This window comes from Eschrichtius robustus, chromosome 4 (genome assembly GCF_028021215.1).
Source record: "Eschrichtius robustus isolate mEscRob2 chromosome 4, mEscRob2.pri, whole genome shotgun sequence".
NCBI lineage: Eukaryota > Metazoa > Chordata > Mammalia > Artiodactyla > Eschrichtiidae > Eschrichtius > Eschrichtius robustus.
In genome coordinates, this window is record NC_090827.1 from 3,091,821 (window position 1) to 3,119,719 (window position 27,899).

Sequence of the window (27,899 nt, forward strand, 5' to 3'; positions counted from 1 at the left end):
AGGTTCACTCCATACGGTTCCGTTGTAACAGGTGTAACAGGAGTTAACAGTGTGCCATGCGGCAGAGGCCGTGGGCCTTACAGAAGCGCCCAATAAATGTCTCTTTTGTGACCAAGGTCTCTAAGCTTGGTAGACGCCTTCGTTTTTCAGGGTTGTTTTTTTTTTCCCCCCCCAGCACTTTCTTAGATTTATTTTTTATCTTTCCGTTTGGAGAGTTAGATACTAAATATATATATAAGTCGTTTTGATATTTGAGCTCATAGTTTTTAAATCCTTTTCGTCCTTCCATCTCATCTGCAGATGATTTACTAAAAGTGAAAGCCAAGTTCGCGTGACTCAGATGTGTCCGCTAGCTCCCTGCAGACCTGACTCGGGGAGCTGGACAGTGTGGGGGGAGTGTTCGGTGGGAGGCAGTGGTAGTGGATGGGACGTGGCATTTCCTGCAGGACTTGGCGGTTCCTCCCCAGACCCTCAGGCTGAGTTGCTTCCAGTCTCCTCTCTGACCTCGTTTTCTGTTCAGGGTCCCCAGATACTCCAGGCTTCAGACGTTTCTTCTGCAGTGAGAGCCCGTAGGGAGTTCTCGTTGTTGGTGCGTTTGCAAATACTAGGCGTTTTGCCAGTTGTAACCAGCGATGGTTCAGATGCAGGAAATGCTTTTGGAAAGTCACCGCCTCCCGTCGGCTCACAGGGCGCAGGGCCTCCCAGCCCTGCCCGTCACGCCGACCTCGGTGGTGACCCTTTGTGCTCCGGCTCTGCGTCCCACGTGCCCCCTGCGTTGTGTGGGGTGAACCGTGAGGGCCGCGCCCGTCTGCCATCTTCTGTGCTCCGCGGGCCTTACACGGAAGGGTTGCACGTGGTGACAGGTGTGTGTGTGGGCATCTGATGGGGCCTGAGCAGGTCACAGACACTGAGACCCAGGTAGCAGGGGCTACTGGTCCGTCTCCTTCTCCAGAGGAGGCGCAGGGGACTGTGGGCAGGGCTCTGGTTAACTGGCACTCGCCCCGCACCTGGGGGGGGGGGGGGTGGTCTCTGGGACCCCCGGAGGACAGAGACACGAGCTGCTTCGCCGGAGCTTGCGGAGGGCAGAGGGAGTGGTCCTGGAAGCCGGCCCGGGTGCCAGGCGGTCGTCCCCCGTCACTCGTGGATTCCGTGTGCGCAAGCTCGCCTACTCCCTGAAATTGCTTTGTGACCCTCAGATCAGCGCTCGGGCAGCTTTTATGGTGGGTCAGGGCCGCGGGCAGGCTGGCAGAATCCTGCCGCCGCCCGACGTGCATCTCCCAGCCGAGGGCAGGGGTAGCGCTTGCCTTCGCTGCAGACACACGCCCTCTTGGCAGTCTGTTTCCTGTCGAGGTGGGTTTCTCTTTGCATCGTTGTGCTCTTCGCTGGTGACGTGGCTGTGGAAACGGCCCCAAGCACGGTGCCGGCGCGCTGTCCAGTGGGCCCAGGCAGCACGGCCCGGCGGAGAAGGCGTGCGGATGCGCTGCGAGCCGGCCTGCGCTCTGGCGCTGTGGGCCGCGAGCTCAGTGTGAAGGAAGCAACGGCGCCTGTGCAGTGACAGCACCGCACGTGAAGCAAGGCTAAGTGCTCATGGGCCGCTGAAAGGCCTGTGGCCAGAGCCTGTATTTCCCCCGAAGCAGCGGTTCCCGCTGGCGAAGTCCGTCCTCCTGGGGCGTGTAGAGCGCGCGTGCACCGCGGAGGACGCCGGCCGGCGTCGGGAGGCGGAGGGTGGGCCGCGGCTCCCGGAGTGAGCCGTGGGGTTGTTCCGGCTGAAGGACTGACGAGGTGGCGTCAGAGCCAAGCCTGGTAGGGCTTGGAGGCAAAGAAGCGAAGCCCGGAGGGACCGGCATGGGCGACCGCGGCGGATGCTGTCGACGGAGGGTGCGCCTGGACGGCTGCGGGGCAGACGGGGAGGCAGCGCCCGCGGCACAGCACGCCCGGCCCCGCCGGCTGCCCGCGGGTGCGGAGGCGATGCCAGGGCCCCCGCGTGCGGCCGTGGGCGCCTTCCCAGGGGTTCCACGCGCCCCGAGGGGAGATCGGGAACCGGGGAAGTCGCGGTGTAGACGCGGCTGCGCAGAGGCCCCTGCAGGCGTCGGAGGAGGGGCGGGGTCTCGCTGCACAGACATGCGTGCTGCTCCGGCGTACAAGCCCCGCCCCCTTTGCCGGGGACCCAGAGTCAGCCAGGTGTGCGGGTTAGGCTGGGGGGGCGGGGCGGGGCGGGGCGGGGCGGGAGTGAGGACCGGTCTTGAGATGCTCCGCCCTCCGCGGAGCGCAGGGAGCTCTCGCTTGCAGCTCCCTCGTCCTCTGCCGGCGCCCACGGCCCCTCCGTTCCCAGTTCCCCGGTCCTGCGGCTGCTGCTGGCCCGGCCCGAGGCTGGCGGCAGGCACCCTGTGGTTCGGTACGGAGGGAGCAGCCCCTCTGGGTTCTCCTGCGAGGGGTGGGGCTGAGCAGCTTCCTCTGATGCTCTGAGAGGTTCCTGCGCGAGCCCGGCCTTCCTCGCGTCCCCCCTGCCCTGCGCCGGGTTTCCTGCCAAACTTTGCTCCGGGCTGGAGATGGAGGAGCCGCCGGTGGGACACGTCCACGCCGCTGGCATTCTCCTTCGGGGATGTCTGGAGCTGCGGCCACCGGCCGCCTGGGGCCAGCCCGAACGGAGCTGTGCTCCGAGGGTAAAATTCACGTTTGGTCCATTTTCGTCTTTGTGCTTTTTCAGATGTGAGTATTAGAAAATTTTAAATTGTACGTGTGACTCCCCGTAAATTTCTGCGGGACAGTGTTTCATTGCCCCCTTTGAATTTCTAGGAATAATTTGAAAACGCAGTTCCATGGGACTACTTCTAAAGACCAAATTCTTAGGTCCACTTGTGTTTGTAATTCCGTGGAAGTTGCCAGTGTACCTGAATGTAGCTCTTGTAAACAAAAGGAGTACTGTCGTGAAGACGAAAAATCTCTCTGCGGAGAAACAGTTCTCCCTAAGAAGTTTGCTCTTTTCTTGTGGAAATTCTTGTGTAATTCGGTGTCACAGTCAACATTCACTTGTACTGGGGGGGCCGCAACTGAAATAAATGTTAGCGTTAGCTCATGTTTTGGACTAAGTCCGGTGGGATTTTTAAATGCGTAATTATTTTTCACAGGAGCATTTGACTCTATGCCGCCTTGAGCCATAATGAGGTTTCCTTGTCCCTGAGAGAGAGACTGTTTTCGGAACCTGGGAGAACAGCTGTGTGTGAGGCAGCCTTAGGGAGTATGACTGAAGAGGGGTTATTTCTAACTTCAGAACCGCTTCCCGAGTGCCTTCCCTCTGCTGGGTGTTAGCTTTTAGCCGCACAAGCGAAACACAAAAGAAATGAAAGCCGTGGTGCTCACGTCCTCAAGAAGCTCGTCATCTGGTTCAGAAGCTCGCAGCGGACGTTCTGACATCCTGCTGGGGAGAGATCAATACCTGACGTGTAGCAGCGCTAAAGCACTGCAGTCTGACAGCTGTTTATTACCAGGTGCAGATTCAGGGTCACTCTGAGTCAGCACCACTTCCGCGTGTGCTCTCTCACGGGGGTTGTGCGTGGCCAGCAGCGGGACCATCGCCCTGTATGAGACGCGGGGGCCGTGGCTCAAGGTGCGGCCGAGGGGAGGTTACAGCACGGTCGTTTTGGGGGGGTTCTGAGCTGCTGGAAACAGACAGCCTCCTTCGGGGCCTCTGTGTGTCTCTTGAGTCCTGTCTTCCCGTCGTAGATGTTGGAGCATACTCAGGAGAAGGGTCCTTGTGGGGAGCGTTTACGGGACAGAGGGCCCTGGGTTTGGGTCCTGGAAGAACCCGGAGGCTTTGACTCGGAGAGTCAGGCACACAGGGTGTTTTAGGGGGGGCAGTCGGGGTGGTGGAAGGGACCCAGGAGCTGGAAAAGGAACTCATCATCTGTGGAAGAAAGAGTGCCTTACGCTCGCTCGAAAGCTAATGGTTTCATAGATTTCACTTCCCAGCTGTCGCACTAATTTGTTCTAGAGCTTATCGTTCCCGAGGGGCTCTGCAGTGAGTTTGCTTTGGAAAGCTTAATCGCCTGCAGCTTCCAGAGACTTGGCCCTGTTTGAGGAGGCGGGTGGGAGGCGACTGACTGTCTCGGATAAAATTATGATTTGCCAGATGTCATTGTGGCCGAAGTTGTTTCTCTTGGCTTCGTGTTGCATCAATGCAGTGCAGTCATCCGTGAGCTTAGCCGCTCAGACAGGACAGCGAGTGCTTTTGGACGGGTGTGCAGAACATAGGACGCACCACCTCTGCCTGAGCGGTACGGCTTCTCAGGGGGCTTTCGCACGCTCACAGCGAGCGGCCTTATCCACCTTCCTGGCGGGCACGGTGAGTTTCATCATCACCATTTATTTCCAGTTGAGGAGACTGAGGCTCAGAGTCACACGGCCCCTGAGCGGTGGGGCCGGAGCCGGACACAGCCCCGTGCCCCGCAGGCCGCGGTCCTTCTCCCCCTGTGACACCCACCGACCGTGATGGGTGCTGGGCCTCCCGGTCCCCAGCCTCGTCGTGAGGAACTGACTCAGAGGAGGGGCGCGTCTGCTGACTCAGAGCTCGTACCCTTTCCCAGCTGTCTCTGCCCATAACTGACTGCTGTCGACTCCCAAGCAGCCCTCTCAGCCTCTGTGGCTGGGAGAGCTCTCAGAGCGCTTGGGGACCCTGGTGCGTTTAATTTGCCAGTGATAAACTTAACATGAGAAGCTTTTCATTTTAGCTCTGTTATGGTGGTATTGCCGTTGGGTCTCTGTTAAACCAGACCGAAGCAGAACAGGCGAGAAGCACCTTCTGTCACTAACTTTACTCTTAACCTAACCTCTAGTAGGGTTCCTTGAATTACTCTCATTACCTTTAACTCTGCTGGGTACGTCGACTATGCCATTGACTGGATTTGTAGCCGGCCAAGAATGGGAGGGATGCCAGTAAGAAAGCTGTTGGAATAGTCCTGGCGGACCCGGGGCTTGGACGAGGTGTAGCCGGGGAGGTGACGCAGCTGCCCTGTTTCCATGGTTGGGGGGTGAGGGGGGGACGTCAGGAGGGGGCCAAGAGCGCCACGTGCGGCTCCCTCCCTCCCTAGCTTCCGTATCACCAGTGGGGAGGGGAGAGCGGGCCTGGGTACTCCGGGTACTTCTAGGAAGACCCTCCCTCCCCCTCCCGCCCCCCCAGGACACGGACGGCCCCGTCACACCATCGCACACCTGCTTCGAGACTGTTCCCACACTCATTCCACTTTCCTCTGCGTCGTCAGCATCCTGAACGGGGCCTGGCACGTCCGCGTCTGGAAGGGTGAATGAATGGAGCCCTCGTCTTTAGATAGCGTGTTTCCAAGGCAAGGTCACAAATTATTCTGCAAAACCAATGAGATTATCTTTATAAATTGTAGAAGAGCGTCAATTGCTTTTTATTTTTTTTAAATCTCATTTGGTGGTTCATTTCATTACAGCACGGTTTAGTAATTCCAGAATCATCCCAATGGCTATAAGCGTTAGAATAATAGTAGTTGTTGGTGGTGTGATACCATTAACAGTAATTTGATTGAATTCTTTATTCCTCTGTGAGATAAATAGCTGTATCCCCATGTTATAAATGTTTAAAAAAATTATAAATGCTTCAAAACATTTTAAAAAATGTTATAAATGTAAGAGAGAGTGGGCTGGGGGAAAGTCCTTTTCACCACAGAATTCTTCTCCAGGGAGATCAGAGACCAGTCCAGTGTGGGACACAGGCGTGTAGTTTACCTGAATCGAACAAGGCCTGTGAGGAGCTCCAGAACGATGGGAGGAGGGCTTACTGCAGGGGGTCTGTGTGCTCAGCCAAGGGGGCTGGAGCTTCGGCTGTGGCTTGGGGGTGTGAGCTGCCGTGTCTCAATACGGACAGCACCTTAGGACGTGCCTTTGCCCGTACAGCTCTGCGTTGTACCCTGAGCAATCCAGCATCTGCTTCAAAGCATCAATGGAAAAGTTTAATGATGTTATAGCTGTATGTTCAACGGAAGAGAGACGGAGACAGACGGGGAGCCCCTTCCTAGGTATTTCTCGAAACTTACTTCTCGTGAGTTACACAGTTTGGGTAAGAATTAAGGCAGTTTTGAATGGAGAGATGGGACCCCTGAAAACTGGCCGTCCCGCAGAGCTGCTTGAGGTCTAATAAGTCGAGTGAGGTGCTGTGCTGGACAGGAATTTCTGCAGCTGCTCTTCAGGGCGGTGTCACCGTGTGCCGCGGTGTCACCGTGTGCTCCGGTCACATGCTTTGCAGAGAGTGATTCCCGGGCCGACGCCCCAGCCCTGGAGCTCAGCCCCGAACCTGTTCCCCGACCCGGACCGCTGACACTTTGCTCAGGTCCACACGGTAGTGGCAGCCTGGCCCGAAGTCAGAGTTAAACTTTAAAAGTTGTGTAATCTGGTGTCGCCAGTATGTTTCTAACTTCTGGAAGTCTTAAAAGTAATCCTGTGTGTGGGTGTCGTGGTTGTCATTAATTTCTGAGAAACGGGGTTGGTGGGGGGGCGGGCCGGGCTGTAAAAGTCATAGGGAGGGAGGGTTGTAGATTGAGGTCTGATACTGGGCCTACAAAAAGTGATGAAAGCGTTTATCTAAATTGCCGGTTATCTGGCTGACTCCAGAAAGAGTGAATCACTTCACTGGGATGGCAAAACAAGCAATGCTCCTTCTTGCGGGTGGAGAGTATTACCCCAAAGAGCCTTCTGACCTGGCATTAGCGAGCCTGGCTGCCCTCTCTCTTCCTGTTAAAGTTTAGATACGAAGCAGTTAGAGCCGCAGTTTTACTGTGATCCCCTCCTCAGAGCCACCTTTCCACTTAACAAGGTTGGGGATCTCCTGGAGTCTCACCTTTCCTTTCCTTGTGTGCAGCTTAAAAATCCTCTCATTGTTAATGCACGTTGTACTGCTGCTAGGTACTAAGCTGAGTCTCCAAATAAAGGGAAATTGGGGAGTTTTGTTTTTAGTTAGGTGTTTTAAAAGAGTCTATAGCCGCAGCTCTCTACTTTTGCTGGCTTATGTGAATATTAGCAGTAGCCATCACACAGAAGGAAAAGCTGTGTGAGTAGTATAGCAGTCTCGTGGTGCACGTGCTTTGCTTTTCCTTCCAGCCATCTGAAATTGTTTTGACTCTGACAATTTCCTTACAATAAAGCCCGCAGAATTGTTGTAGAACAGAGAAGTGAAGTGATCATTCCTGGTTTGGCAGCAAGAGTTTAAAAACGTGAAGTCGTTTTCCCCATGGTTTGTGAATCATGCGTAGCTGTTGTTGAAAAATGGAAAATGGAGAATGGTAACAGGAAAAGCATTCTGAGTCTCGCTACGCACAGGCATTCTGATGTTTCTTTTTAGTTCCTTCTTCTGCGTTTGGTTTTCTGAACTCACGCTAGTTACCAAAGTGCCTCCACCGTTTTGTGCTGTATCCTGTTCTTTTTATTCGGCTTTGTAAGATAAGAATTTTTCTGTGTTTCACAGATTTCATGAAGGCGTGACACATGCCTTCATTCTTTCCGTGGCTGAGAGCCTTTTCCACGCTGGGTGCTGCGTGCTCTGTCCTCAGAGTCCGGGGATGCGGGAGTGGGAGTGATCCGGATCATGATCGGGACGGCACAGGACTGTGGACTTCCAAGTAACTTTTATCTGAATCCGAAAGCTCAGTTCTCTCTCAGCTGCTTCCTCATGTTAAATCAGAGCAGCCATATTGGTTGATTTTATTGCCCATTCCATCTGACTTGGTATGGACCAAAGTCCCTCTGTTCAGGAGTCGAGTCCGAGCCTCAGCTCGTAGGTCGGGAGAGGAGGGCGGAGCAGTGCCCGGGAGGGGGGCTCCTGCGCGGGGGCTGCTCTCGGGGCAGGGTTCATTGCCAGCAAGGCGTCCCACGAGAGACCTGGTCGCCGCAGCGCACGGACCGGGACTGAGTCAGTGAGAATCCGGACGTGTCGGGGCCGGGGTCAGAGCTGGAGGAGAGACACTCGGACGTGACTGTCGAGCCGGGGACATCCAGCCCCCTCCTGGATGGAGGAGGGGGCGTCCGCCCCGGAGGACCGAGGACCGAGGCGGGGTGGGGGGAGGCATGGCACCCCCGTCACTGGCGAGGGTGCCCCGAGTCCCGGCTGGCCCGTCTGCTGCGGAAATCAGTGCCGCTGACTCCCTGTGACCGGCGACACGCGAGCCGGCGGGTTGTCGCTGCCCGCGTGGCTGGCGGCGCGCCGCGGGCTGCCCGAGCGCGAGCTCGTCCGGTGGGCGTCCGCAGGCCCGGGGGGCGCCGCACCCCGACTGCCGTCCTGAGGGTGGCCCGAGGCTCAGGCAGCCAGGTCCTGGCGGACGTGGTCTTCGTGCCGCATCTGTCTGCGAGCCCGGTCCCCGGAAGCGTGCTGCCTCCCCCTGCCTGAGTCCATAGCTCTAGCCCGGCAGGAGGCCTTCTTTTTTTCCCATTTGATACTTTTATTTAATTTAATTAACTTACTGTTTCATCGAAGTGTCGGTGATTTACAGTGTTGTGTTAGTCTCAGGTGTACAGCAAAGTGATTCACTTATACATACACATATGTATTCATTTTCAGATTCTTTTCCCTTTTAGGTCATTAGAAAATATTGACTGTAGTTCCCTCTGCTCTTCAGTAGGTCCTCATTGTTTATTTTATATGTAATAATGTGTATCTATTAATCCCAAACTCTTAATTTATCCCTCCCCCACCCTTTCTCCCTTGGCAACCACCAGTCTGTTCTCTATGTCTGTGAGTCTGTTTCTGTTTTGTAGACAAGTTCGTTTGTGTCATATTTTAGATTCCACATATAAGTGATATCGTATAATGTTTGTCTTTGTCTGATTTACCTCACTTTGTATGGTCATCTCTAGGTCCATCCATGTCCCTGCAAATGGCGTTATTTCATTCTTTTTTATGGCTGAGTAATATTCCATTGTATATATGTGCCACATCTTCTTTATCCGTTCATCTGTCAGTGGACACTTAGGTGGCTTCCATGTCCTGGCTCTTGTAAACAGTGCTGCAATGAACGTTGGGGCGCATGTATCTTTTCGAATTACGGGTTTCTCCGGATATATAAGCCCAGGATTGGGATTGTTGGATCCCTCTTGCACTGCTGGTGGGACTGTACACAGGTGCAGCCACTACGGAGAACAGTATGGAACCTCCATACTGTTCTCCGTAGTGGCTGCACCTGTGTACAGTCCCACCAGCAGTGCAAGAGGGTTCCCTTTTCTCCACACCCTCTCCAGCATTTCTTGTTTGTAGACTTTCTGATGATGCCCGTTCTGACCGGTGCAAGGTGGTACCCCATGGTGGTTTTGATTCGCATCTCTCTGATGATTAGTGACGCTGAGCGTCCTTTCATGTGTTTGTTGGAGGCATGTTTTTAACTTCATACTGAACGAGAATATACAGACAGGAAATGTACGTATTCTGCTGGCTGCATGTTCACAGCAGCAGTGCCCAGATCAAGAAAGAGTTGACCAGCATCCTGTAATTTTCTTGGTGTCTCCTGCTGGGGACCGCGCTTCGAGAGCCACTGGTAGGAGGGCTTGCTGTCAGTCGTTCCTGGGTGTGGGAAAGGCATTAGGGAGGGAGGGGATGAGCCCATCAGAGGGTCCGCTGCCCCGGCTGTGGGTCCTGAACCCTGCCCGCCACCCCTCCTCTCCGTTTATGCTTCCCTTCTTTTCATCAAGGTAGTGTGAAGAGGCAGAGGGAGAGTCATTCGATAAGACTGATGAGACTGGACTTTTGGGGGCACTGTGTTAGGCCTTCCTTTTTTCTCTCTGCAAAACCACGTCTCTTTTTCTGTGGTTTCTGAGTTGATTTTTCTTTACACACAGTGATCACTTTTTTGTCACCTGAAAGGTGAAACTTTAATTCTCCCAACTCTAAGTCAGGGATGGGGATGGAGTCGTCCTTAGCCGCCACGTCCTGGGGACTGGAGGCGGCCCCGGAGCGCCGCGCTGGAAGGACTGGAGAGAGATCCTGGCTTGGACCAGGATCGTGAGTGCCAGGAACCTGCCTCGCGTGGCCTGAACGGCGCTTCTGCTCTTCTCCGGGACCATTCGGTCCAGTCCTGGGCTGTGAGGTTGGAAGCAGGGCAGATGCAGCTCACAGACCTGAACCAGGAGCCTGCCTTCTGCACACCTGGCCCGTGGGTTCACACTGCCACGCTGCTTCATCCTCCCTTCCAGCCTGCGGCACCGCTCGCCCGTCGGGGGGGGGGGTCCGTGAGGGCGGCAGCTGCTCCAGCCAGCGTGCAGAGCTGCAGGTGGGCTGCCGGGGCCAGCGGGTGACCAGGGACCCTTCTGCCAGCGTGTGAGCCCGGCTGAGCCGCGTGGGGAGATGGAGAGCTTGACCATGAGGAGGGGCCGCGATAAATGGTCGCGTGCGTGTTACCCTCCGTCGACAAGCAGGGGATCCAGCGTGGTAACGAGTGATGGGAGCCCGTAGGAGAGGAGGATTCCGTTTCGGGAAAGAGAAGGAGGTCACGGGAGGCGGGGTCAAGGTTGACCAGGACGTTACCTTTCTCTCACCTACTCCATGCACTGCTCTCGTGTCTCAGAACAGTGGACGTGCCAGTATCATTATTACTTGCTTCTCCATTTACTGAAGAAATTATAAAGCTCCCTTTTAAATGTAAAGACGTTTAGAGCCACGTTGTGGCATCCCCTTTGAGTACCGTGGTAGTGGTCTTGATGTGTACATCTCTACTTTATTCCATACAATCAGATTTTGGACTGTGGAATTAGGGTTCTTAAGGGGGAACGTTAAACGGAAACGTTAAATGGTAAGATAGCACGCGCCATGTTGATTGGAGTGAACGCAAGATGTTAAAAGCTTCTAAAGGAACTTTTGCTGCACTAAGTAAGAGAGAGAGGGAGAGTTGGAGCGCGGGCGGTGCCCTCTGGACAGAATACACTGTCAGGAGGCAGGCAGCTTTTTGTGGCTCGATTCATGCCCTAGTTTTAATGTAAATACTCAGTGGTGCTGACCCAATTAGAAGGTCACGTGTGAGACCTGCACAGAGGGAACGTCAAGAGTCAGCTTTTATCCTCAAAGAATGTATGATCTGGGTAGATCATAAGATGCATACACTTCTCTACTGCCAAGCAGTTATGTGTTAAGTGTTAGAAGTGTGTTTTTAGAAGGTCACGGCAGAATTCAAGCCCAGGACGTCTTCACGGGGAAGCTGGGATGTTCAGTGGGGAAGTGGTTCTTCAGCAGGTGCTTCCCAGGCCAGGAGCGGCAGCTCCTTGGAACTGGTTAGAATCACGTTCTCAGATTCCACCCGGGATCTGCTGAATTGGAAACCGGGGGTGGGGTTGGCCCAGCACTGGGCACTTAGAAACCTGTGAAGTTTGAGCACCACCTACGAGGGAAATGGAGGCGAAAGCTGTGCTGGCTGAAGTTAGGGAGAAACACTGATGAAGAAAGGAGAAGCACCGGTCACTAAAACACCGCTTAAGTCTCGATACAAAGACTACAGGGGACCGTCCTGATTCCTTCCCTTGCTCATCCTTGCATGTTAGTTAAAGGCTGAGTTTGGGTTAGAGTTTCCCATGCCACTCAGCTCAGTTTCTCTTTAAGGGGATTCTTTCCCAAGGCAGTTCCATCCTTATTTCGTCCAAATGTCCTTTGTAACCATGTTGTCGTTTTCTGATTATTCTTGTCGTTTAAAAGTGTCCGCATCGTCTGGATAGGGGATACAATTGCGTTTTTATAACAGTGTTTGAAGCCTTGGGAAGATGTAAAACGTTGGAATGATTGAACAGCTTTGCGGCTAACTGCTAGGAAGGTGTATGTCCAGAGTACATATTTAGAAAGGGTTTATGTCCTTTCATCAGGGCCTGGATAAATAACTTTTAGAGACTGAAGTTTTAAAAGTGAATTTGTTTTTTTGACACATAGAAAGTGGGATGTGTTCCCCCAGTGTTTCCTCTACAGATTTTATAGAATCTAGCTACTTGGGCATTTTTAAGGGCCCTGCCCCATCAGCGTGGAACGATGCTTTCATTTCTGCCATGATTTTAGACAAGGCAAGCCAGGCCCTGGTGAGTGGGAGGCATCCGCCTGGGGCCTTGCTTGGGCCGCCTGTCAGGTGGGCGTGATGGTGCGGGGACTTCCTTCTGGCCTCTGCTTGCTGGGCTGCCTGGGCCGAGGTGGGCAGGTTAGAGCTGCTTAGGTGCTCTCTGGTGTGAAAAGGCGAAAGTGGTTTTCCAGACAGTTCAGAGGAAAGAAAGAGGAACCCGTGAGCTCACCGTGGCCGCTGAACTTAAACCTTGAGCTCCAAATGTGTTCCCTCCCTGGAGAAACGGATTCACTTCCTCCTAACCTGGTCCTGTCTGTCATTTGAGCCTGTGCCGCAGAGGAGCTGGTCACCATCGTAGGTGCGTTGCGGTCTTTCTCTCTCCGAGGAGGGTGTAGTTAAGATCTTCTGTGGGTTTGTTACAGAGGAACTTCAGGGTCACATGTACAATAAAGTCTTCAGGTAACTGCGGCTTCTGCCACAAGGCCGTTAGACCTCGTCACGCTTGCAGAGTGAAATATATGCGGCTGCCGTGTGTCGATGCACTTAAAAGCCCTCTGAAGCCTGTCGATGAAAAATTAATCAATAGTCGATCTAAGAAAGAAATAGAAAATTGTATTCGAGCCAACCTGAGGATTATAACCCGGGAGACGGTCTCTCAGAAAGCTGTGAGGACCGCCCCGCCCGTTAGAGGTCACGGCACAGTTAGATACATTTGTGAGACAAAGGGTTACACGTCAGATGAGGTGTAGACAGTTTACACAACCCAGGTCCGCACGCAGAGTTAGTAGTGCGTCATCCAGACCCCGCACAGGATTATGAAGGAGTGTAGCCTCCTAAGGAGGTGTGGTCAGTGCAGACACACGGCGCATGCTGGCGGGGAGCAAGGAGGCCCACACGGGCAGAGGAACATTTGATGTTTAAATTCTTCTTGTCTTGCCATGAAGTATGGATTTTATTTCCTCAAACTAAAGACCCAGCCGAGGGTTCATCAGATTTTAGGGCTCTGTTAATATTTTCTTCAGCCAGATTCCAGGATGACAAGAGGAAAACAAGTTGGGACAGTCCCTTGTAGTTTTTTGTATCAAGACTTGACCTGTGTTTTAAGGACCAGTGCTTTTTATTTCTTCTAAAAGAAAAATTATTTTTTCCGTGAATTCACAATACTATGGAAAAATCATATTGGTGTGTATGATATATCAATATATGTCGTATAAAATGTGTAAAATATAAATGTATATCATATAAAATAGCATATATATCACAAAATATAACAAAAATGTAAAATATGTATGTATCATATAAAAAGCATATGGAAATATGTAATATATCATAAATTCATAAAATATAAGTATATATCATATAAAATATATTTCTTAAAATATAACAAAAATGTAAAATATGTATCATATAAGATATTGAAGTATGTGACATATATCACAGATATATCATATTGATATATAAAACCATAGTATTATTCTCATTTTACAGATGAAGTATATTCATGTCAGAAGTCAAAACTGAACTGCTTTTGTTCTTGGGTTTTGCTAGTTCAGGGCTCTCTCAGCTTGAATATGCTTGGGAATTAAGAATCCAGCGCAAGAGTTGTGAGGGTTTATGGCTTCTCAGCTTATTATTACTCTTCTTGCATAAATAAATTAAATTCTATACTGGTATTAAAGCCAGGATGCGTCCCTGCCCGCCCGCCCCCATGTCACCCCCTGTGCCTTAAGCCCTACATCCGTCTGCTGAGGGTAACCATCTCTCTCCCTTGCTCTGGGTCATTCTGCAAGGTTGCAGAGTGGGACCTGTCAGCTGACACTTGGTCACAGGAGAGCCATTCACAGGGTGGTGGCCAGTGTCAGAACAACCTTGCAGCTGAAGGCGAGTCACTGCATTTCGCTTACAGCCCTGTGAGCCCTGTGAGCCATATTCAGAGGTCTTGTGATGAATTAATTGGCTACTACGTCATCCCCAGCAGGGCCACAGATGGAGTGAGTCAGTCCGAGCCGCTCAGCCGGTTGAGTGTTTTTGTCTTTTGTAACCGGAGCACAAACCCAGGAACAGAAGTAGGAAGTGGGACTTGGACTTGTCAGATTGTAATGGCTTTGCTTGGGAGCGTGTTTTACAGTGTGAGGGATGCGTCTGACTTCCCAGATCATCGGAGGGCTTAATTTACGTTACAAGCGAATGTTCCTGTTTTGTTTTTGTTTTTGTTTTTTTAACTTCTGGAAGAGGAAATTAGTAGGCTGCAGCCGGGGAGCTCGTGTCACCTCCCGCATCCGTACGGGGAGCGCAGGGATCATTTAGCACAGCTGGTCACCGAGGAAATCCTCCAACAACGGGAACTTCCAGGTCCACGCGGAGAGTCAGGGCCACCCAGAAGAGGGCTGGCCTGCGGGGAGATGTGCGGCTGCTCGGCCAGGACCACAGCCCGGCCGGGGGGCCGGCGGGACGCGGCCGGGGGTGTGAGCGATGGGCAGACGCACGGGGCACTTGCGCGCTCGAGGATTTGGAAGTGTGCCAGGGTGGGAAGGGACACCGATCCCCCGGAACTCGACAACAGGTTTGAAACTTCAGTTCTATCTCAGAATCTCAGAGAAGTTCTTCTGTAATTCACTGGGCACCCGGGAGATAAAAGCGTGCGGATGGGAAACTGGCGTTTGCAGACAGGCCCGGGGTGGCTGGTAGGTGTGCAGACACGTCCTCTCCTTTGTGGAAAAAGTGGAGGATGGGCACTTCCTAGCGGCTGTTTGGATTCTGCCGCCCCTGTGCTTCCTCCTGAGGCTTCCTCTGCCCCTCCCTGCTGGAGCCACCTGCAAGCAGTGGTGCCAGCCCGTCCCGCGTGGAAGCTTGAGCAGTGCTCTCACGGGGGCTGTCGGGAGAAGGAGATGCAGCCCCGAAGGATCAGCACGCTGGCAGATGGGGCGCGGGGCCAGGGGCCTCGCTTCTCAGTCTGGGCGGTGTCTCCAGCTGGAGGTGGGTGGTGATGGAGAGCCCAGGCTTCCTCTTCTGGAAAACCCTTTCCACGGGAAGGGAGGAAGGCGCTGGGATGAACCGGGGCTCCTGATGCAGCCCATCAAAGGAGTAGCATTGTACCTGCTGTATTCTTTTTTTTTTCCTGATGTGCAAATAGTGATTTATTCCAAACTCCTGCTAATTCTGTGGTACATATCTCTCAATTACTTCACTGTAAATTTAATACCTTCTTGGGGAAGAAAAACACGTTGTTTTTCATCGTTGGTAATTAATAATTGCATACTTTTTTTTTTTTGCCCATATAACTTATTTATTTAGTTTGGTTTTCATTCTGTACTTTTGTTGATTTTTTTTATTATTATTATTTTATACAGCAGGTTCTTATTAGTCATCCATTTTATACATACTTGTGTATACATGTCAATCCCAATCTCCCAGTTCATCCCACCACCACCACCCCCTGCCTCTTCCCCCCCTTGGTGTCCATACGTTTGTTCTCTACATCTGTGTCTCACTTTCTGCCCTGCAAACCCGTTCATCTGTACCATTTTTCTAGGTTCCACATATGTGAGTTAATATACGATATTTGTTTTTCTCCTTCTGACTTACTTCACTGTGTGTGACAGTCTCTAGGTCCATCCACGTCTCTACAAATGACCCAGTTTCGTTCCTTTTTTATGGATGAGTAATATTCCATTGTATATATGTACCACATCTTCTTTATCCATTTGTCTGTCGATGGGCATTTAGGTTGCTTCCATGACTTGCTGTATTCTTTTAGGTTGATTATTTCATCCATTTTGGAAGAATTCATTAATAATTAATTAATAATTAGTTAGATAGACAGTGAGGAGGGCCAGAGAGTAAGCTCTGATTCTCGTGATTAGTGTAAAAGTAAGTTTCTAAATTTGCTTAAATGTTTCCACTTTTTTCCTGGTAGAAGTTTTCTCAAAATTATTATGACTCATAAACTGTTTATCCCATAAAGGTAGTTCTTGGTTGACAGATAGTCAGGATATGATTTCTGGCAGGTAAAAATTGTTGTGTTTCTTCAATGGAAACTTAGTAAAATGGTATATAGTCCCCTGCAGGGTAAGCGCTCATAGGTTGAAAATCCCGTGCTGTCCGCTCAGTTACAGAGATTCATGTGAGTGTTCAGATACGAGTTTCACTTTTATACTCTCTGCGTCTGTTTCTTACCTAGAAAGGACAGCTGAGTGGCAGGAGGAGCCGGTGGTGGGTTGACACTCAGTCGTCTCGAGTCTTGATCTGGATCCGATCCTGATTCCAGCGCTGCTGCCCAGGAGCCATGTGACCGTGGCGAGTCCCCTTCTTTCCTGGGTCTCACTCTCAACTGTTCCACTGTGTAGCTTGTTCAGACTACTTCTGAAATTCTCTCCTTCTCTGAGATTGTACAGGGTAACATCAGGACCTTCTGAATTTCCTATATCTGCTATTCAGACAATTCTAGATTCCCCAAGTAGGTATTTGGGATGCCAGGGGTGGCACCCACATGAGCAGATGACATGCAGGGCCACACCAGTTCTTACAAAACTTCTAAAGTTTTCGGTATGAACTTCTGCTTCTCACTTTCAGTGAATTTGCTCTTTGGGGCAGGATTTTAATCATTTTTATTTAAACAGTACTTTAAACATAAAAAGTTTCCACATCCATTAGCTCCTTTCCTTAGTTTAATTTCCTTTAGATTTACTTCTCAGGAGCTGAGACGTTTGTAGACTTCTGTACAGTGGTGACGTGTGTGTCATTTAGTTGGAATTCATCTCTCGTTGGACCAGTTGTCTTGGTCCCTTTCCCACTTTCTCTTCCGCTTTGTGCAGTCTTGAAAAGGTGTCCGTTGTGTGCAGTACTGTGCTTGGTTTCTGAGTTTCTCTAGGACTCGGGTCGGTCTCAGGGTGGAGTGAATTATCGTTCGGAGCTTGTGCCCTAAGGATCTGGCTCCAAGAGCTCACGAGTTGTCCGTGTGTCCAGGTCAGGTGGCAGCCAGACAGGTGTGACTCCCAGCGCCTGCTCTGCTCTTGGGTTACCTTAAATCCACAGTTTCAGGTGGTCGTCTTAGCACACTGATAAGCAGTTTTTTCTTTTTGCTTTTTCTTTCTCTCCTCATGATTTTCCAGTTAGGCAAAGGTGAAGAGAAAGATTCCACAAACACACTGGAGAGGTTCCAGGTACCTAACAGTGGCACGGTGTAGACCTGGCGTAGTGCAGGGCAGAGAGAGAAATGTTCGACCTTCCCACTGTGGTTCTTGCGGAATGAAACATTTCAGACCTGGGAACTCTGAACTACGATGCTGGGCTTCAAATGTAATTGCTTCCAATCTGCTTTCTTAAAGCTGCTAATAACTTGATTTTCCCAGCTTTCCCAGCAAGTTAGATACACCCATAGGGCTGCTTATATGCGGACTCTGGGATAAACTTGCCAAGTTTATCCGTGAACTGCTGCTTCTCTGATGGCAGGAGAAAATTCGACACAACTTGGCCCTGAAAAGTGTACCCCACACATGCCGAAGAGGAACTGAAACGGCCCTTCAGAGTCAGTGGTGCCTGGAGTTTCACATCTTGACATTTAGATTCGGAAGAGATCCGTTGTACCGCTTTACAGTCACCAGGACGGAGGGGGCAGAAGTAATGAGTGTAGATCTCTGATTTATCTACGATTTGGATGAACTGATTTTATTGAAAAAGGTAGAGCCTTCGCTTGTTTGTGGAAGGAGCTTAAGGAGAAGACAAGTACAGAAACCAGGGTGTGTTTTCCCCAGTGCACGCCTCACGGAGATAAGCTGGCCGTGATTGCACAGCCGTCTTGGTTTAGGGTACTTGGGGTTCTGAAGATTTTAGTAAAAGGCTGCTAAAGGGAGGGTCAGGCAGGCTGGAGTGGGGAGGGGCGGGGGGTGTTCGTTGTGCTTTCAACCTGGAAACACCGTGAGAACCTTCCTGCTTAGGAGCTGGAGCTGCCGGACAGGTTGCCTGAGCCCCGCCCGGGCCAGCTGGCAGCCCCGTGCTGGTGACCTGCTCCACAGGGGGCTGCAGATGCAGGGGGGGGGGGGGGACTCTCCTAGATGCCTGGGCATTGCCCCACAAGTTCCCTGCCCTCCCTGCCTGCCTTCCCTTTTCGCCGACTTCCTGTGCCACGGGGAGTTTTCTCTGACTGGTTAAGAGAGTCTGTTTCCACTGGTTGATGGATGGGATTTCGAGGTGTCATCTGGGGATGAGTGAATGGTTGCAGGAATGCAGTGTAACTTGGTTTTGCTGCGGAGTCCTGCTGCTTTAGGTTCAGAGAACATTCATCTTTTCCCTGAGGCCGCATCTCTCGGGGGTGAATCAGAGCAGCCTCGGTACGGGGGCTGCTGCATCGAAGCGGCCAACTGGCTGCCACTCTGTCTGGCTCTTATTCTGATAAGTATCGACGACACGCAGGGTGAAGCCCTTGTTACTCGTCACCACAGAGAACTGTGTGAGGGTGACAGTGCCCCAGGCAGAAGGCAGGTCCCTGCAGCTCTGGGGTCCACAGCCAGGCGCTGGGCGGCAGCCGGAGGCTTCTCCCCAAGCTCCGCGCGGCCACGTGAACTGGCCACGGCTCCCGGGTCTCCGGGTGAGCCCTGTTGTGAGTCAGGCTGAGGCTCAGCCTTATCGCTTCCCTGTTACAGTAACAGAAGCTGAACAACCGCTGAACAAGGGGAAGCAGGCCTCGTGGGAGCTGGTGAGAGCGATAAGCCGTGACCCGCCTGAGGTTGTAATTAGCCTCCCAGCCAGAGCTCGCCAAGGGGGACCCGGCCGAGGGATTCCCGGCAGAGCTCCTCCCCTTTGTGGGGTCCCGGGTTTCTGTGGAATGTTGGCGCATCAGGTGTACATCCATCCATCAGGCGTTTACGTCTTGAAGGGTTTGCTCCTCCTCTTACTCTCTGACCTTTCTTAGTTTAGGAAGGTTAAAAAAAAAACCCACTCCTGTCGGGTCTTTACTGTTAGAACAGATGTGAATTGAAATGCGGTCTTTTTTTTTTTTTTTTTTTTTCTCTCACTCTGACGTTTTCTTTCACTTTCATGCCTCCCCCTCCCCAAAGGCAAACAAAAGAAAAAAATAAGAAACCAAAACCTTGGTAGAGCTAAGCTAGTTTCTCCACTTAGTGATTTTTTTAAAAAGAGTCACCCCTAACACGGGAGAACGTAGAAGGTGGCACCAGATTTAGGGAAAGCTCCTCTGATGGGGGATCTTCTCTGCCTTGATCTCAACGATCTCAGGCTCATCTCCCCCTGGAGCTCGCTGTGTCTTCGGGGTGGGCACCTCATCTCTCTGTATTTCTGTTTTCTCTTCTAAAATAAATTAAAGTGGTAGACTGGGTGGCTGATCCCCAAAGATGTGTTCTTAAAATTGTAGATTCCTGAGCCTCACCTCAGATCCACTGGACCAGATTCCTGGAAGTGGAGCCCGGGAAGCTTTGTTCGTTACAAACACACACACAGAGCCTCTGGGGTTAGGCCTAGTGAAGAGTCAGGTCTGGGACCACCAGATGGGGTGTCTGAGCCCCTCCAGCTCCAACATGCCGACTGTCTGTCAGGAACCGACGGGGCCCAGGGATGTCAAACAGACGTGAGGACCTTGGCAACCGAGGGAGTCATCAGTGTCTCGTCTGGAGAGCAAGCCGCGTGGGTGTTTGAGGAAGCATGTTCTCAGGAGAGGGCGGAGCGAGTGCAGAGCTCCTAAGGCAGGAACACGCTTGGCGTGCACCCTAAAAAGTGATGCCCGAGGGCTGCAGACAGTGAACGGTCCTCCGTGGGGCCGTGAATGGGCGGTCGGGCCCGCAGCTGTGCGCTGTGGCGTGAGCGGAAGGTGCAGGTTGCCGGGCCCCCCAGCCTCTCGCCCACTGGCCTTTGCTTGATAACAGACATTCCCCGCCGTTGAGCCTCTTTTCTTTGTACCTAACCCTTGTTCTCTCCAGGCGGCGACTACTGCCTCAGTGTGAACTGCTTTTACAAGAGCTGATGCGGGACCACCGGGAGGCTCTGCACAGCCCGGTGCGAGGCCCCCCTCCTCCCAGGCGGGCGCACGGGCCCCGGGGGAGGTGGCCTGCCCTTCTGCTGGACAGGGGCAGAGGCCTTTGGTGGCCGCATCCAAGCTCAAGTAACATGTCCTTGGTTCTCGTCTTCACAGGGAATTCTCTAGCAGTCTAAACGATCTTCAGAGAATAATCCTATTGCAAACTTAAAACCAGTGCTTATTACTCAGAGTTCCTATATTTTAAAAGTCCCCTTGACCACTGAATTTTTAAAAAAAATAGACTCTTATGTTTTAGAGCAGTTTTAGGTGCCCTGAAAAGTTAAGCAGAAAGGACAGAGCCCCTGTCTCCTGCCTGCCCCTCACTCACCCCTCCCCTACTCTCATCATGTGTTACAGCTGACGAACCTGCAATTGACACATCATCATCACCCCAAACCCTGGTTTACGTTTGAGGTTCACTCTTGGTGGCGTTCATTCTCTGGGTCTGGACAAACGTGTAATGAAACGAACCCATCAATAGAGTGTCATACAGAGTAGTTTCACGGCCCTGAAAATGCTCTGTGTTCTGCCCGTTCATGCGTCCCCTAACGCCCCAGCAGCCCTGATCTTTTCAACTGTCTCGATAGTTTCTGCCTTTCCTAGAATGTCATTTGGTTGGAATCATGCAGTACGTAGCCTTTTCACATTGGCTTCCCTCACTCAGTCATATGCGTTGAAGTCTTCTCCATGTCTTTTCATGGCTCGATAGCTCACTTCTTTTCAGCACCGAATAATGTTCCATCATCTGGATGTACCAGTTTATTTATCCAGTCATCTACTGAAGGATGTCTTGGTTGCTTCCACATTTTGGCAGTTGTGACGAAAGCTGCTGTAAACATCCATGTGCAGGGTTTTGTGTGGGCGTAAGTTTTATTCCTTTGGGTAAATATCAAGGAGTATGGTTCCTGAGTTGTAAGGTAAGAGCTTGTTTAGTTTTGTGAGAAACCACCAAACTTCCGGACTGGCTGCACCATGTTGCGTTCCCACCGGCAGTGAGCGAGTTCTTGTTGCTCCGCGTCCTCTTAGCATTTGCTGTTGTCAGCGTTCTGGATTTTGGCCACTCTAATGGGTATGTGGTAGAATCTCGTTGTTTTGGTGTGTATTTCTCTAATGACATACGATGTGGAGCACCTTTTTCATGTGCTTATTTGCCATTTGTATATCTTTTGTGAGCTGTCCAGGTCTTTTGCCCATTTTTAAATTGGGTTGTTTGTTTTCTTATTGTTGAGTTTTACGAGTTTTTTGTGTATTATGGATACCAGTCCTTCATCGGAATTGTCTTTTGCAAATATTTTCTCCCAGTCTGAGGCTTGTCGTCCTCTTCTCTTGATGTTGTCTTTCACGGACCAGAGTTTTTAATTGTAATGAGGTCCAGCATATCAGCTGTTTCTTTCATGGCGTGTGCTTTTGTGTGGTCATCACCATGCTCAAGGTCATCTACATTTTCTCCTAGGTTATTCTAGGAGTTATACAGTTTTGCATTTGGGGTCTGTGATCTATTTTGAGTTAAAATTTTGTAAAGGATTTAAGGTCTGTGTCGAGATTCTTTCTTTTGAGTGTGGATGTCCACTTGTTTCAGCACTGTTTGTTGAAAGACTGTCTTTTCTACAACGTGTTGCCTTTGCTCCTTTGTCAAAGGTCAGTTGAGTGTGTGTGACTCTGAGTCTGGGTCCTCTACTCTTCTTTGTTGATCTGTCTGTTCTTTCACCAGGACCACACTGTCTTGTTTACTGTAACTGTAGTAAGTCCTGAAGTTGGGTAGTGTTATTCCTCTGACTTTGTTCTTCTCCTTCAATGTCCTGTTGGCTGTTCTGGGTCCTGTGCCTCCTCTCCATGTGAACTTTAGAACCAGTTTGTCGATATCCACAAAATAACTTGTTGGGATTTTGATTGGGATTTCATTGAATCTTTAGACCAACTTGGGAAGAACTGACGCCTTGAGTCTTCCACCCATGAACATGGAATATCTCTCCATTTATTTAGTTCTCCTTTGATTTTCTTTATCGGAGTTTTGTAGTTTTCTTCATATAGATCTTGTACATGTTGTGTTAGATTTATACCTAACTATTTCTTTTGGGGGAGGGGATGCTAGTATAAGTAGTATTGAGTTTTAATTTTAAATTCCACTTGTTAATTGCCAGTATATGAAATATTTAAAAAATATTTTAACAGATATATTTTTCAGAGCATGGCTGCATTCATGTCAGGCTAGTTGCATTCTCCTTTTTAAACGCCTCCATCTTTTTCTTTTATATTGTTACTAAACTTATTTTTAATATTTTTCTTAAACACTTTTTCTGATTATCAAAATGGTACAATTTTGTTACAAAGCATTTGGAAAATGCAAGCAAATATAAAAATGAAAACCTAAATTACTAGCAGTGCTATCACACAAATTTTTGCTCCTATTAATACTTTGATTTATTTCCTTGCAGTCCTTTTTGGTACATGGATGTAAGCTGCACTGTATTAACTAAACCATATATTGATATATATGTATTTTACATGTATATATGTATTATATATATATAATACATATATATATATATAATCTGCTTTCTCACTCACTATTATACCACGACATTTTCCCCATGTCGTTAAAACGTTTTTAAGACAATTTTTAATGACTTTGTAGTATCTGAAATTGATGGCATCAAAAATCTTGGGTATGTTCTGAATGGATATTAAGGTTTCCAGTTTTTGACGTTACAACCCTATTTGTGTTCAAACATCTGATGGTCTCCTTGGGAGGGCATTTTCCTTGGAGATTTTCCTTGGAGGAAATCTGAAGGAGACCCATTTTCCTTCCCCAACAGAATTTGAAAATTGAGACACAGAAATTGGTCAGGCAGGTGGGAAACAGGCGGCGCGTGTTGCAAGGGGCCGTGGCCTGTCGATGCTCAGAGTCAGCACCGCTTGCTTACCTGGCCCTCAGCATCCTCGGACGCCCCGGCCTTGCCACGCGGGACGCGCCCCGCGCACCTGAGGCCAGGAGTTGAGGACCAGGTCAGCATGTGTGCACTCCGCCGGCAGGTAGATGCCGAAGGGTGAAGGAAAGTTGTCCATCAGAATTGATTCCTCTTCCCCGGGAGGCCAGTGGCCGGGCAGAGCAGTCAGGAGCGTGCCGCTCGTCAGAACTGGGCCTCTACTGGGAACCTGGAGGCAAAGATAAGCAGGCCTCCAGCCCTAACATCTTCTATAGGTTAAGTCACTTCTTAAAGGGTACGAACGTGAGGGGTTTTCCTTAACGTTTTGAAGAGCGTTTTATCTCTGTGTCTTCAGAGATAATACATTCACTTGGTTCAACAAAAAAAAATATACACCTGAATCTTGTTGTTCCTACCTCTTTTTTCTTCCCCATCCCATTCAGGTAATCAGTTTTATTAGTTTGCTATAAATTCTTTTTTTTTTCTCATTTTAAAAGCCATGTAACGCTTTCATTTTATTATGAAATATTCATCATACCGAAAGTGCAGACTATGCTATATTAACCATATGTGTAACCACAACCCAGTTTTCTTAAATCTTAACATTTTGCCACTTTTGCTTCACATGTATGATTTTTTAAAAAAAGAACTAAAACATTAGGGAAGTAGATGATGCTTCCTGTATCATCCTTCCTGGGCCCCATCTCCCTCCCTTCCTTCCAGAGGTAACCACGGTCTGAATACGCAACTTCGCATTCCTCTGCATATCTGTCATTTACTGGCTGGGATGTATCCATAAATCATACTGGGTTACACGTATTTAACATTTTAAAGTGGACATCATACTGTACGTATTATTTTGAAGCTTACTTTTTTATACAGCTGTATGTTTTTGAGAGTCGTTTGTATAACTCCATGTAGCTCTAGTGCGTTAATTCCAAATTCAGTATAGCATTCCACTGTGTGAATATGATACAAATTATGTATCTGTTAGTCTATTAATGAACATTTCATTTTTTTTTTTTTTTTTTTTACAAATTTTACTATTATAAACAATGTTGCAGTGAATAGTAGTATCACATGTGTCCCTGTCTGCACATCTGCATGGATTTCATAGGGTGAAAGAAATGGAGTTTAAGTTTTAGGAAATGTGACCTTTGGCTTTACTCAATATTCTCCGAAGTGAGTGCCCGACTCCTTTCCCACCAGCAGTGCGTGGTCGCCCTCACTGCACACCACCCTTGGCACAGGGTCGGGGAAAGGGGAATGTAAGTGGAATCTTGTTTTCTTCTAAGACAGCTTTATCGAGATGTCATTCACGTACCGTACAATCCACCCATTTGAAGTCTATCCATACTTAAGTGGATTTGCTGTGTCCTCAGGGTTATACACTCATCACCACATCAACTTCGGGACATTTTCATGACCCTTGAAAGAAACCGCCTCCCACAAAAGTTGGCTGTCATTCCCCAGTCTCCTCTCAGCTCTAGGCAGCCACTAATTTACTGTCTGTCTCTGTAGATTTGCCTGTTTCTGGACATTTCCTGTAAGGAGCAGCATACAGTTCATCATATCATATGTTCTTTCGTGGTTGACTTCTTACATTTACCATCATGTTTTCAAGGTTCACCCGTGTTCTGTGCATGTAACGGCACTTCATTCCTTTTTAGTGCTGAATCATATTCGATTGAATGGTTAGGCCGGATTTTATTTATCCAGTGAGGGACGTGTGGTTTTTCCCACGTTTTGGGTCTCGTGAATAGTGCTGTTATAAAGATTCCTGGACAAATTTTATATGGACTTTTTCTTTTGGATGAAGAGATGATAGTTTGGATGCCGGGAACAGCAGACATAGGTCCCAGGCGTCCCCCTGGTGCAGGCGGGCGGGTGGGTGAGAAGCGGCAGGGGGCCATTTCTCCAGCCCCCTTGGCCACCGTGGCTCGGGGCCTCCCCACCGACGTCGTGGAGTCACGGAGACCTCGTGGCGACCCGCGTGGAGCACAAGCCCTTCCTCCCCCTCCCCCCGCCAGGCCTTTCCGCGGCGGTCACGCATCTTCCGGCCTCAGGTGCCGACTGCTGGTCTCTGGAGGACGGTGACCCAGTGCTGTCTTTTGCAAGGCCTGTCTTCTCCACCCAGCCAGGGAGGGTATTTCCAGGCCAGCTCATCCACCGTCTTGGCCGTTTAGTTAAAAAGCCAAGCTTAGGAGGTGTGGGACCAGCTCGTGGCCTTGTTTTGTTGGCTTCATCCCACTCCTGTCCGTGGCTGGCCGTGGACCACAAGGTCTGGAACTCCCTCTCAGAACCAATGGAGCAAAAACCCACTCCTGATAAACTAAGGTCGCTCCTTACCTGGGGGGGCCGAATATTCTTGTGAGTTTTGCAATCAGAGGTCAGAACTCTTCTTCCTCTTCCTACTTTTTAAAAACTCAATTTGCTTAAACTGAATCTTTTTACATTTCTTTGGTGCGGAAGTAAGCGAATACGAATATGTATCCTTCCTTCTTCCACAGGAGGAGGAGTGCATGCCCCAGGGTCTGCTCCCGCTGTGTGGACCTGGCCGTGGGACCCGGCTCTCCCCCCCCCCGCCCCCCCCCCCCCGCCCCGGGTGTCCTGCTGGGTGCATCGAGCAGGAGGGATTGAATTTGCCCCGCCCGTGTTCTCTCCGGTTGTTTGTAGTTCTCTGCTTTTAGCACACATGCTACAGTCACACGTTTGCGTCTGTTTAGTTCCAGAAGCGGGATCGGAGTTCCAAGGTTAACGACACTGGTGACTCTAAGAGCTGTGACCGGTCACCCTCCGTCTGAACTTGCACCGATTCGCGCCTCTGCCTGCATTTCTCTCGTGTGGGCAGTCTTACCTTTTGGATCTTTGCCAATCTGATAGGGGCACGACTTTAATTTGCTTTTCTCTTTGCAAGACTGAGAGCATCTTTTCCTGTGTTTAAAGACCATCTTATTTTTGTTTTTCTGTGAACTATCTGTATCCATTGCCCACCTTTCCATTGGTTTGCAAACCTTTATTGATTTCTGGTTGTTCTTTATCTATGAGGGAGGTTAATCCTCTGTGATACGAGTTGCTGAGGTTTCTGTGAACTTTTCAAAAAGCACTTGATCGCATATTTTCTACACAATTGAGGTCATACTGTGTACATAATCCCGTGTTCTGTTTCTCAGTCTTAACACTGTATCATCAGCATTTTTCTTTTTCAAATGTAGCGTTTCTTTAAACCCTGAGACGGAAACGCAGAGGGAGGTCTTGGGATGCAGAGCGTGTGACGCTGAGTGGTTTGCTCCTGAGGATGGCCCAGCAGCGCGGGGAGAGCAGAGTTTGGGGTCAGGAGACATTGGTTCGAGTCCCGCCGTTGCCACTTACTGGTTCCAACCTTATTAAGGTCTCCAAACTTCTGCACAAAATAGGTGGTGTAGTGCCAGCTCTCACAGGGCATCTGTGGACGCCAGCTCAGGTACTTTCTGGAAAGGAGTTTAGGTGGGTATTTCTTGGGCGCCCTGTGGCTCTCACCACCAGCCTCCCTGCCGGCACCCAGACGTCAGGCCTTCTGGAACTAGTGTCTCTAGTCTCTGAGATTATGCAGTAAAAATGGACAGTTACTTAACGCGGTGGAAACCAGTACAGTCCTGGAATGGTAATCACAAACTGAGAGCTGTAAATAGGTTGGATAAATGAGAAAGGGCGTCACTTTCTTAGAAACTTTGTCCTGTCTTTGGGGGAAGGAAGGGGGTGAAAAGGGGCAGGAAAATGTGGTGTATGGACGCTGAGAAGGAAGCTCAGTAAATGTCATAGTCTAAGGCCGAACTACGGGTTTGAAACTGAATCTGAAGGCCTTGAATTCATTAAGGTCGTTACCTTGAGGGAGTTCACCCACTGCCTCAGGCTTCAGCTTCAGAAGCTTCTTGGAGCAAACTGTCATTGAGGTTGTTTGTCTTAAGACAATAGATAGCTAGTGGGAAGCAGCCGCTTAGCACAGGGAGATCAGCTCGGTGCTTTGTGACCACCTAGAGGGGTGGGATAGGGAGGGTGGGAGGGAGGGAGACGCAAGAGGGAGGGGATATGGGGATATATGTATATGTATAACTGATTCACTTTGTTATACAGCAGAAACTAACACACCATTGTGGAGCAATTATGCTCCAATAAAGACGTTAAAAAAAAATAAAAATAAAAATAAATTTTAAAAAAAAGACAATACTTGAGTCTGATGGATTTAAAGAGAGAGTGTTCCTGCTGTATCCCTCAGTTGCATTATTTATTTTTACTTTTTCGAGAGAGAGTACAGTCATATGGTTAAATACTCAAAAGCCACGGTGTCTTTTTTATTTTTAACTTTTTAATTTTTATTTTTTGGCTGTGCCGAGAGGCAGGCGGGATCTTAGTTCCCCGACTAGGGATCGAACCCGCGGCCCCTGCAGTGGAAGCTCAGAGTCTTAACCACTGCACCTCCAGGGAAGCCCCCAAAGCCGCAGAGTCTTAGTGAATACCTGCAGCTCGCTCACTGGCTTCCTGGCTCTGCGATAGGCACTTTGCAGTTAACCCTCAAGTCAACGCTCCTGAGGAGGGTCCCACTGTCATCGCCATTCTGCAGGTGGGGATGCCGAGGAACACAGAGCGGGGTGCTTGCCAGGCCGCACGGCTGGGAAGAGGCAGGGCTGGGGCGCCAACGCAGGCTGCCCGGCCCCGAGCCTGCAGCTCCCTTGCTGTGCGGCCCTGGCAGACGGGCATCAGGTGGTGTCAGGAAGCCCTCTCCCTGTGCCCTGGAAGGAGGGGCCCACTTGCTTCTCTCTCCCAGCAACCCAGCCTCCTGCTCCAGATGCCCCCCGTCTTACAGCTGCATGTCTTTCTAGACATACTCTGTGCAAATACAGTAAAATCCAGAGTTTTTTCCTTGTGTCTCCT

At 50.1% G+C, this 27,899-nt stretch overlaps 1 protein-coding gene across 3 annotated transcripts in view; it reads left to right on the top strand.

Annotated features, from left to right (window-relative positions):
• The window catches only part of FNIP2 (folliculin interacting protein 2), a 118,603-nt gene that overhangs the window by 21,439 nt on the left and 69,265 nt on the right, over positions 1-27,899 (top strand). Inside the window, exon 1 of one of the 3 annotated variants that reach the window (XM_068542400.1) lies at positions 2,417-2,709. The exons of 1 other annotated variant lie outside the window; for it this stretch is intronic. In XM_068542400.1, the coding sequence (XP_068398501.1) occupies positions 2,603-2,709 (107 nt within the window). In that variant the 5' untranslated portion in view covers positions 2,417-2,602. Of the gene's footprint in view, positions 1-2,416; positions 2,710-14,160; positions 14,596-27,899 lie in introns of those variants that run through there. One more of the 3 variants, XM_068542397.1, reaches the window with a different exon arrangement.